The 12,082-nt window shown below is 36.2% G+C and overlaps 1 protein-coding gene across 2 annotated transcripts in view; it reads left to right on the top strand.

Annotated features, from left to right (window-relative positions):
- The window catches only part of WDR33 (WD repeat domain 33), a 69,005-nt gene that overhangs the window by 5,601 nt on the left and 51,322 nt on the right, over window positions 1–12,082 (top strand). For both annotated transcript variants that reach the window (XM_082288333.1, XM_082288332.1), the window contains exon 2: window positions 10,748–10,972. In XM_082288333.1, the coding sequence (XP_082144459.1) occupies window positions 10,769–10,972 (204 nt within the window). In that variant the 5' untranslated portion in view covers window positions 10,748–10,768. The remainder of the gene's footprint in view (window positions 1–10,747; window positions 10,973–12,082) is intronic.

The following is a 12,082-nucleotide window of genomic DNA, read 5'->3' as shown; positions in this document are numbered from 1 at the left end:
AAAGGTGGTCTTTTAGCAGTGTGTGTGTATATATATCTATACATATACATTCATAACCTTATACAGGCATTTGCATGTCTCATAATCCACAAGCAGAGACCAGAAAACATATTCCTGGAAAAAACTGGCTCTGTGATTCCAGTTAAAAGAAAGTGTATTTCTAATTAATTTTCAGTTGTATGAGATGTGTATACGTCACCCATCAGTTTAGAAAGTGTTATAGTATTGAAAGTTTCTTGTTATAGAAAAAATATTTAGGTTGGTTATGTTTGAAAATAAGTGAAAATATAATTTTATATGCTGGGAGCTTGAAACTACAATTAACAGCTCTGTTTATTTTTTCTTATTGTAAGTTTGTTCCTCGTGGGATTAAACAGTTTCTAGCCTAACCACTAGCAAACAGGGGTTATGCATTAATCTTCCACACCAAACTCTGGCAAAAGAATAGTTTGCATATATGCTAGACTTTCAAATCTTAACTGAAGCAGATAGTGAGAAGCCACAGTTCTGAAGATCTTCATCCACATAAATAATCTTCAGTCAGGACTTCATTCCATCAAAATAGTTTTAGAAGTGCTGTTTTCTTTGACTGTTTTCTTAATTTAGCAGGTGTTTGATTGGATTTGTTGGGGTTTTTTTGTTTTAAACTCCTTGGCTTCAACAGTAAGTCAAAAATGAGGGGCATTGATAATTAGCAGAGTCCATAAGGCTTGTTTAGCAGCACTGTGTGATTCAATAAGGTTTGAAGTGTTTGCTGCAATTCCACTACTTTTGCTTGAGGATGCCTTTTTATTAGCTAAGTCTAGGCATAACAACTGTAGGTATTAATTTGCATATTTTGCTATAAGCATAGTTGCTAATTTAGCTACTCTGCTGTTGGGGCAGATAACAAATTTCTGTCTTGGATAAGTATGTGTGCATCTGCTACATTTTTTCATGAAAAGAGAATTAAAAATCCCTTTAAAAATCTTTCTGGATATTGTGAAGAAAATATTGTAGGGTAGTATGTTACAGGCCATTTGTTCTGCAGTGTGGATATACAGTTGTTCAGGCTCTTCTTTTCTTACATTGAATACATGAGCTATGTAAATAACCTTGAGGTGCCCAGAAGATGAGGGCTCTGTTGCACAAAGTGTCCACCTCTGGCTGCAAGTTAGGGTATAGACATCGGTGGTGAATGGATTTTACCATTAAAATATGCAGCGAAATAAAAAGTTCTTTTCTCTCGGAGTTTTCTGCGGAAGTATAAAATCTCTTCTTGGAGAGAGAAGTAGAAAATGGATCTTTGAAATACAGTTAATAACTGCTGAAAAACATTGCTTTTAGTTGTTTTTTGGGTTTTTTTAACCTTCTTACACTTCTCACCATATAAAGGCACATTTTTTTTGCATGATCACACATGATAGCACTATCATCCTGCCTCCTGCTACCCCTTCCAGAGTTCAGTTGCGTAATTATAGAAACTTAAGACACTCTTGTGCCTTTATTTGGCCCAGAAACTGATATGGCAAACAGCATTGCTTTGTCAAGAGATGGGCCTGAGTAACATTAAAGGAGGGAGAGAGAGGCAGGGAGTGAGCATTCCTGGGGTCATGAAGTAAAGATTTTGTTTATTCCATTGATGCTTGTAACTTCTATGCAAAAGCAAATGTTGCAAGAGTTCTGGATGTGTTTGGTAATCATTTAACAGATAATGGTTGTGAAAAGTAAATCTTTGTAACAAGTTACACTCTTACTAATTCCCAAATTTTACTAAAAAGGCTTTGGTGTCTGGTCAGCGTTGAGTGTGCCAGTCTTAGGGTCTCAGATACTCAGCTTTGTTTAGTGTATTAAAGTGTATGTTTCTGTTCCATAGTGTAAATGAAGAGATTCAAACTGTTGCTAGATTATATGAACTTTGTTTTCTTATCAGAATTTCAGTAGGTTGTTCCTGAAGCAAAGACAATTTGCTGTGTTTCCCTACTTAAGTTTTGCTCTACAAACTGCCATAGTCCTTCTAGTCCTTTTCCCTTCCACTGATTAAATAAAGTCCTCTGAAGAAGTTTTTTGGAGAATTTTTTGTCACTTCTCCTCTCTGTCCCTGTCCATTCCATTATGTACCTAGCAGTAGTACTTGAGTCAAGAGACTGGAGGAATGGGGTGCCAGGAACACCTGGAAATCAGCAAGGAGACCTGCAGAGTTCTCCATGGGCAGGCAGAGCCTCATGGATTTGTAAAGCTGCCGAATGACTGGCTGCGCAGCAGGCTCACAGAAGAGAACCAGAGACCTTCAGTCAATGCCAAGTGAATAGGAAACAGCAATATGTTTTCCTCACAAGTAAGGCCAACTGCATATTGAATGAAACTGGGAGGAGCATGTCACACAGATTCAGCTATGACATTTTGTTCACCAAGTTTTGATATTATAACCAGCTGAAGAGTGTCTTGATATTCAGGATTAGCAAGAATATCTGGCTTTTTTTTTTTCTTTTAAGCTACTTTCCATATGTTATTTTTCAAGTATTTGTCATGGCATGTTTGTGTGATTTTAACACAAATCAGTCCTAAAGTTTTGTTTCCTGACAAAGTAGCAGCTCCAAGGTATGGCAGCATCAGTAATCACTTCAGCATGAAAACCAAGCTGTGAGTCTTCACCTAGTTAAGAGGAATTGCTATTATCACAGGGACTCACAGTGAAAGAGTTTGGGTGATAATGCAGGTCTTGATAAATACTAAGCAGGAGTTGAAATAAAGGGGTATTTGGGAAGTTTAGAGGGAGGAGGAATGTTTTATTTAAATAAAATTGTGAATAAGTTTTGAGGTAAAACCAAGGTATCCAGTTGGTAATAATAAAATCACAGCAGCAAACCAAATCCTGTCTGTCATCTAGCTGAGGTGCAGTCTGTCTCGTGCCCTCATGCTGCATGTGGTTGCTTCCATGTTTGTTTTGCTCAAGAAACTTTATCTCTCAGAAGTTGCTTTTTTGAGGTGCACAAAGGGAATGATTCCAGGCTGTTACACTCCTGAAAGCAGTTTTCTCTACTGTAGCCAGAGAGGTAAAGCAGGAGCTGTCTGAGTCCTATGAACTGAAGTATTTTGGGGGTTTTTCATAATGTATGTAAGCACATGATCTCCTGTAAATATGTGTGCTTTGGAATGAGTCAAGGGGTCAGCTTGAGCGTAAAATGAGGAATGTTTGTGATTTGATTATTAGGTATTTGTTGAGTGCTAGAAATCCAAAATTAAAAGGAGCTGTTGAAGTATGTGTAACTTACATGCAGCCAAGCAGGCTCAACTGTTGAAACTTGTCCCCTAGGCTGTAACTGAGACTTTCAGACTGGCTGTTTGAAGGTGTTCTCCCTTGGGATTTTAGATAGCTCCATTTGTCTGTAAGTTTGATCTGCTGTTTCAGAAGTTCTTGAGCACTGCGTGTTTTTATGTGAAACTTAAAGGTGTAGGCCCTTTTTGTCAATTAAATATCAGCTCTCCTTTTCCTGCAGGGAATAAACCCTTTGAATCCAAAACTGCATCAACATAATTACATTTTGCCATGTTGTATGTGCTGTCCTTTTAGACTCCATACAGTGTGTGTGTACGTGTTTGGGTCCTGTTGAAAATCCAAAGGTTTGAACTTTGTGGTGAAACTGGGCATTGTGAAAGTACAGAACTGAAGTTAAAGGGGAAAAAAAGTGCTTCTGCATTTTAGGTTTTTGATCATGCCAGTGTCATAGATTTTGGACTGTGCATAAAACAAAAAGCTTTGGAGTACTTCCAAATAAGAACAGATCTGTGAACCTTTTGGGCAGAGTAGTTTATTTTGACTTGGACAACTATTAATTTAAGTATGTTTCTGCAATTTGAATGAAGAATGAGATTTTTATTTTGTTTTTTACATTTTCTATTGGAGCACAATGACTGAAATGGAGAAAGCTGCTGAATTCTTTCCCATTATTTGCATAGTCAGAATTTAAACCCCATTTCTAGGAAAGGTTGGTTCAGAAATAGAATACAATAGAGAATGGCTGCAGATGTATGTTGGGAGCACAGCAGCAGAGCCCAGGGAAAATGTGCTTGCTGCAGAGAATAGGGATGTTGCATAATAGCAGTGTTGTATAACACAGGTCAGTATTTTTGCCTTCAGTTGGTTGATTTGGTGTATTGTGGACCCCTAGCACCTGTAGATCATTAAGGAGTCTCTCAAATTGTAAGAATGGTTTTGGTTTTAAGTTTAAACTTCCTGTACTCATATCTGCATGCCTTGTAGAAAGTTTTTTGAGATATACAAATAAAAATGCACAAAAATGCATGCTGCAGTGCCTTTATATAATTCAAAAGTGGGAATAAGATTTTTGAATACTTAGAGGTCAAGAACCTTACATAGTTTTTTTTTACTGTTACGGGTCTGGTTTTGACTAAAAAGTTGGGCAACTTTGCACTTCATTATGGAATCTAATTTTTTAACTAATTTTATCTTCCTGCTTAATACACCAATTCTCTCTCATAATCAGTGGAAAAGATACCATTATATTCTATTGAAACAGCTTAATCTATCTCAAATCTGTTTAAAAATAATACAACTTACATGTAGTAAGAAAAGTACTTAAAATTACTTCAGAATTTTGATTTTTGTCTCACAAAGATGTAGAATTTTCAGACATTGGGTAATCTTGTTCTGTGAATCTGAATAAATGTTCTTGCAATGCAGTAGGAAATTGAAACACAAAGCAATTTGGGGAATTGGTCGGATTAATATGTTCTTCACTACATCTGCAATTTGGCATAGTGGTTTTTTTCTTTTTTCCATATTTTTGTCTGTGTTTTCTGAGTGGATTTATCTTGTGTACAATGAAGGAAATGTAAGATTAATCTTCAGAAAAGTGATGGCATCTGAATGGAGCAGTAACAAAATCTCATCTGCTGTGAGAGAATAATTCATTGGCAGACATGCAAATTAGTTTTGGCAGATTTCAAGTGTATCTTTAGAAAAAGGTGGTAGAAGCTTGCTGTTGCTAGTGCTGGTTTTACAGTGGCTTTGGTAATGTGATTTTCTGATCCTTCCAGGTTCTAACCATACCTGCAGCTCTCTTGCTCCATTCCTGTCAGTGAGTGAAGCAAGGGAATTGTAGAAACAGTGACTGAGAACAAAGCTTTTGCTCAGGTTCATTTTCTGTTTAAGAGAGAAATTATTTGGGGTTTATCTACTTTAGTTTAAAATATTTGGAAGACAGTTTACTTAAAATTAAATGGTTTGCAGAAATGAACAATCTTTTTTTTTTTTTTCCTGTGTAACCCCCTGCCTGGAAATTTTATGATTTCAAGAACTTGTCTGTCACTCTTCTCAATCTTTAACCAGGATGGCTGGGTCTGTTTCTGTGTAATAGAGAAATGGTGTGTGTACACAAGCATGTTTATTTCCTTTTTTCTTTTTTTTTTTCCTAAAACATGGTTGCTGAAGATGGCAAAAGTTTGAACATTTATGTCTAGAATATCCTTTCACATAATTCTTGTGCTCGGGGAAGAGGTAGGATTCCCAGGGAAGGAAAGAGGCTGGATGAGGAGATGAAGAAAGAGCTTTTCTCAGGAAGGGGAAGCCATGGAGGGATCCACTGCTGGTCTCCAGAGCAGAGATGCACATTCTCCCAAAGGACCAAAGAAAGGCATATCTTTTGGAATGTGGATATTAAGTGTTGATACTCTGTAAAAGAGGGAAAGGAGTAACGTTAAATTGTATTTGCTGTGATTGTTACTCAGAACAGGTGTGTTTATTCAGTTGGGCTTATAGATTGCTTAATACACAAATTTAAAAACGTAGAGATATGTTTTCTCAGAGATAACTACTGACAGTAGGACTTTAAAGATGTTACTAAAAGGAAGTTAGTTATCTCTACCTTGTAGATGTAAAAGTGCTTTGCTAATTAAAGAAAGTTGTATTGAACAATAAACTTGGTAAAGTGCTTTTGCATTGTGGTGCTCTTATCTTATTCTTAGGCCTCAGGAAGCTGAGATGGTTCTTCAATCCTGTGTTTTGCACTGAATGTCCCAAACCATGGTTTGAGCTCCAGTGTGCTGTTGCAGTGCAAATAACTACTACCAATTTTCACTGTTTCCGTTACCCTGTAAAAGTGCTTGTTTTAAAGTCTGTGTGTACTTTGTAGTAGAACTGTGTAATACACATTTAAAGAAGTACTATATAGATACACTTGGAAGTTTTTAGCACTCATTTTCCTTTGCTGCTTTAGCTATTTCAGGCTCAATGTCTTTTAAGCTTCAGCATGTTGTGTTTAGTGGGCAGCGTAGGGTTTGAAAAGTAACTGGTTGCTTGCACTCTGCAGCATAACCTTCTTTGCTACCATTTGGAAACATACTTTTCTTTTGACATGTTCAGTTTATAACTCTGTATTCCACCCAAGTTGCTTTACCTTTAATTAAAAATAGCTATTATATAGGCAAGGATGTTTTAGTTACCAGTTACTGCACTTCATTAATGATGAGCTTTATTTTTTGCATAAACCATATGAAATATGTCAAGATTATACATAAATCAGATTTTTTTCTTGTAGTATTGAGCTATCTAGAAGCACTGATGTATTTAAAACAAGCCATGACTCTCTTTCTCTAAGCTTTACCTGTTTGGTGGTTTTAGTTTGGTTTTAGTAGCCTAATTTGTTTTATTTTGGTTTAGTGAAGTTATGTGTGAATTGCTTTGGTTGCATGATTGAAGTTGGAATCTGTCAATTTTCAAAACTTAATGCAAGATTCATTTTTATATAAAAGGAACAAACATATCCAAATAAGATGATAAAGTAACAACACTACTACATTTAATGCCGGTATTACCTTTGTAGCCTTATTTGGGTACGTGAATTAAGGGTAACCATTTTCTGCAAGTGACTAATACTGTTGGTGACTTTCTGCTCATTTTAAAAAGCAAAGGAAGTGCCCAAGTCCATCTTCCTTAACACCGTGCTGCTCTGGGTGTGAGATTGTCATGAGGTTTTTTTTGTTTTAATTCTGTTCTCCAGTAACGTCCCTCTGATTACTTGATGGCATCAGTAGACCTGGCATCCTTCTGGCACTAATAGGTAGGAGTGAAAGACTTGCTCTGTAGGCTCTATATCCCCAAATACATTATGTCTCAAAATCTGTGAAGCTTTGAAAGGGGTGTTCATGGGCACAGAAAGTGGAAAACTGATAAAGATGCATGGAAAAATGGAATACAAAAATGAACTTAGTTCACGTTACGATAAGGGTGTAATGAACTAGAAGGAAAAGCAATTGGTTGTGGTAACATTTATGTCTGGAAACAATGAAGTAAGAGCTGACTTATGCCAGATGTTGGAAACAAATCTTGCTGTTGCTTCTGATTGTGTGAATTAGGGAAAAGATGGTTTCTTCCATTTAAAATCCTGTTGATGGACTCTAAAATAAAGAAAAAAAATGGTACTTTGCTTAAAATAGGAAATCAGGTGTTACTGCACTGGATTGCACAGTGTCCTCCAATATTTGTTTGCATGTTTCTGCTCACACTGCTAATACAAAAGGAGCTTTAGCTAATAGACATGCTGAATTCTGACGTTGTAGTTGATAAAAAAGATCTTAAGGAGAGCCTGTTGAGGCTTTGGTTTGTCCCAACAAAAGACCAGGTAGGATACTGATAACTTAAGCATTAAGTCTATTTGTCTAACTGGAGTAGAAGTCTTTGGGAAAAAATGTTCTAGTTTCATTTGATAATTGTGTGCCAAAACCATTTATTTCTAAAGCTGCTTTGCTTGGAAGCTTCACTTGGTGTGTATATGTACTCATGTATATGAGTGTGCACACATTTTTTTATAAATCTGTTCATAGATTATATACTTGTCATATGCACACATGACATGATGAGGGTATTATGTGGATAAAACATAATATTTGAAGCAATTATTAGAAGAAAATGCTCCTAAGCAGCTGGATAAACAATACTTTTTTCAGAGTTCATTAATGCAGGTAGAAGGCTTTTCGTGATCGAGGCAGTGATCTCAAAAGTTGAAGAAACAGGATATAAATGCTTCATTTTTCTAATCCTGTGTCATCTCCCCTGTCATGTTGTTGTAGTTGTAATGTCACTTATTGTCTTGCCATAATCATGAGTGTGGAAGGATCTGTAGACATAAAGAGGTGTAATGAGCATGTTTATGCCTTCGGTCCTAGTTCTTGCTGATGTGGATTGCATCTTAAGTGAAGGTTGTTTATGCTGATTTAAGATAGACACTGGTTGAACTCGCCTAAAACTACTGCAATCTAAATTGACTCATATCGTACTTAATGCTTTATTTACCAATGATAGTAACACAGAAAATTTCTTCAGCAGGTTTTTTTTTTTTTTCCTGGAACATGAAAATAAAGTATTAATGTGTTGCTTTGCATTGTTTCCCTAAAAAGGGATTTTTATGTAATGTTTTCTTGCAAATATAGCTGATCAAATTTTTTTTGGAAGCCCCAGCATATATCTTTGTCTGCATTCTTGGTCTCAGTTCTTGACATTTATTCTTGCATTGTCTATTAGAGTGTATAGATGTGTGGTTTTGAAAAAATATCTTCTGTCTGATTTAGAGCACTCATTGGTATAAGGGAGTGTCAAACTTCAGACTTGAGAAAGAGTGGTATTGGTAATTTCATCTGGGTTTCTGGGTCTTCTTGTGGTGTGTTGTTGTTTTTTGTGGGGTTTTTTTGATTGTGTTTGTTTTTGTTGGGTTTTTCCTCTGACAATTGAATAACTACATTTAGGAGACTTAATGGACTTGTATGTTTAATGCCAGCTTGTTCTACTCATTTGAAGAAGCCACTTTCTCTTTTTTGATATAAACTCCCAACAAAAAGAATTTTACCTTTGATATTTAACACTTGATACCTTCCGTACAACAGTTTGATACCTCCTGCCAAGTTGTAAGAGAATTGGAGATGGTCTTAGGGGGGCTTGAAGTAATTCCTGTTATGAGAAAGTTTGGATACCTTGTTTCAGACAACCTTATTGTTGTAGTAGCTGTGTGTTACAGTGGTGGTCTAGAGTGGAGTGTTTGGAGACATGTGGTGTCTGATTAGACGCCCTGGTATGCCTGATATGGGGCAACTTTCAGGCAAATGAGCCTTCCAACCACCAGATGAAGGTTTGTTTTTTGAAAGCTGTTGTCTGTCTTCCCTCCTCCCTTCATTCTAGTTACCAAATTGTTCTAATAAGATGCTACACCTGCCAAAGGTGTTAAATTTCCTTACCTCATTTAAAGAAATGTGCTGGTTTAGTTTGGACTGGTTTGTCTTGAATGGAGAATAGTTGTGATGGCTTTAGTGTGGGAGTTGTTTTTGTAGCGAGGAGCTGGATGCTGTAGGTAGTTTTATAGCTGGCTTGTTGCACTTTGTTAGCATGAAAAGGAGTGTGTAAGTCTTAAGTTTTCAGAGCTGTTCACTTCTCTGTGCCAACAAACTGCCTGATATTTATTTAAACGGCAGCATGCTCCTAGTGATTAGAAAGAATCTCTTAAAAAGAATCAAACCCTGCACTGCCTTTAAACAGACTCTTATATCTAACATTTCTATCTTAGCTTTATTTTGCTGCTTAAAAATAGAAATGGTTTTGAACTGTTGGGTTCAAAAAAAGCAAGATAAAATTTTAAAATTGGCAGTGAAACAACTTTTCAGCTCTTTCAAATTGAGGATATGAGTATTTTAACTGCTTAGGAAAGTACATTCATGAATTTACAAGCAGATTATGTAATCTTTTTTAAAAAGAAATCTGCTATTTCCTTTTTCTTTTATTACATGTACTTTGCTTCTGTGTAAACATTTAACCCTTTGTGCAAAGGAGAGTTTCTAGGTGTTTTTGAATTCCCTTGATGACAGTGCTAGTTTCTTTTGGTTAAAATGTTTTCCAAAGTGAGTTCAGGATGTGGGGGAGAACATGTTCAAAATGAAGTTTGAGCATTCATTGGTTCAGTCTGGAACTGGCTGAGTCTGAAGTTAGTATATACTTTAAAGACTGTGTATATTGTATTTTCAACTCTGAAGGAGTTGCTGTGATCTCATCATTTAAGGATTTCTTAGACTGAAAAATGAGGTTTTACACTCATTTCCCTCTGTCAGAAAAATTCTGAATATTGAAATTTTCTCCCTGCCCTTCACATTTTCTTAACATTCTCAGTGAGTCTTAGTTATATTTACTAAACCTTGTTAAAGATGTAATTGATTTATTTTGTAGTAATGGGATTGAAAGTATGCCTACGGGTAGAATGTGATCTGTGGTCTATTTGCAAGAAGTTGTGTGAAAGGAGTGTAGTTTTATTTTTAGGTCACAGAATAAGATGTTGAGTCAACATTTGAAAACTTTTTCTCTTTTAATAGTTAAATTAATTTATGATTAATGTGGTGTTTCCTGTTTTTTATACTGAATCTGAAATATCCTCTGTTAAAGGATCTTGCCATTTCTTGCATTTATTTATGCTGTTTTACTCAGGACATTCTTTTCCTGCACATTTTTAGTTTAGGGATGGTAATGCAAACTTAATAGTGAAGTATTTAAATTCAGAATTCCTCTTGATAGAGAACGAAAGTATTTAGCTGCTTTGTATGTGGCACAAGGGAAAATAATTATTCAGAGGAATATGCAAATAGTTTTTTACGAAGGAACGGTAATTTCTCAAGCTGTTAGTCATCCTTGTAAACTTAAGTTAGGGGAGATGGTAGCGTGGGGTTTTTGTGATCGTGATTATGTGATAACGCAGTGTTTCACTTTGTGCAGCCTTTCAGGAAGGACGGAGCCATGGCCACAGAAATCGGCTCCCCGCCCCGGTTTTTCCACATGCCGAGGTTCCAGCACCAGGCGCCTCGGCAGCTGTTCTACAAAAGGCCTGACTTCGCGCAGCAGCAGGCAATGCAGCAGCTCACCTTCGATGGGAAGCGCATGAGAAAAGCTGTCAACAGAAAGACCATCGACTACAATCCCTCTGTAATTAAATATTTGGAGGTTAGTAAATTCGTTTTCTGATTTTGTTTGGAAACCTTTATTTTCTTCCTCATATTCGGGATTGTGCTTTTCAGTTTCCACAGGGCAGTCTGGAATACTGGGAGATCTACTGCTGCATTTTCAACCAAAATTACAAATGCTTGTAAATTTGTTATATTGTGAATAAAAGGGGGATGTTGAGTGTTGGGTATAAAACTGCATGTTTTGTGTACTTTATGTAAATACCAATTATTGCGTTTTGTCTTGAAATTCCAAGTTGGTGTGCAGTTGAATATCTTGTGTAATGTTCTGACTTTTCATAAAAACTCATCATAAATAATGTAGTTGTTCTCATTTTTGTTTTGAGATAGAAATTTCCCAAAATGGAAGATGAACCATTATCCCTTCCCCTGCAAAATCAGGGCACTAAAAATGTTTTCTCATCATTTTACTAAATAGCTCTTCAGCCTTCAGTGTAGCCTCTGAAAGTCCCTTTCTATACAGTTAAGAAATAGAGAAAAACTTAAATGTTAAGTTTTATTGAAGAAACTTTTCTGTAAAAATGCTTATTTAGTTCACCTGATGGGATGGCATTACTTTCTTAAGAAATAATTTTCTCATCCAAGATTCACTCTATGAGTACTGAATGTTACCCTAGAAGAAACAGAATGAAATCTAAATACTGGTATTGTTGCAGCTGCAACAGCAACATTGCCAAAATGTGATGCAATTAATTCCATCTGCTATGGCCAGTGCTTGATTATAGCTTGTAGGTGTTAAGTTAGATGGTTTTCTTAATAACTAATCCCTTATCTTCTAAGATCTGTTCAAACATCAAACATTTTAAACATATTCTTATGTTTTAGGGATGCCCCAAAAGAGATTCTATTAGTAGTGGACTATTCTAAAAAACAGTTTTAGAAGTCCAGGACCTTTTTACTGTGGCAGGAATAAGCACCCTCGAAATTCTGTTGATTAAAATGGTAACAACATAAAAAAAAATCAGATCTCTGTCTGCTGGCATCAGTACTACTGATTTATGTGGTTCTATCAAAAAAGAAACAACCAAGAAAAATGTGTAATTTGCTCTTGGCTTAAGAAGTTGTAGCAAAATGTAGTGGTGTATGTTGG

This window comes from Coloeus monedula (assembly GCF_965178545.1).
Source record: "Coloeus monedula genome assembly, chromosome: 10".
NCBI lineage: Eukaryota > Metazoa > Chordata > Aves > Passeriformes > Corvidae > Coloeus > Coloeus monedula.
The sequence above is the reverse complement of the archived record's forward strand: the minus strand, read 5'-3'. Positions and strand labels throughout refer to the sequence as shown.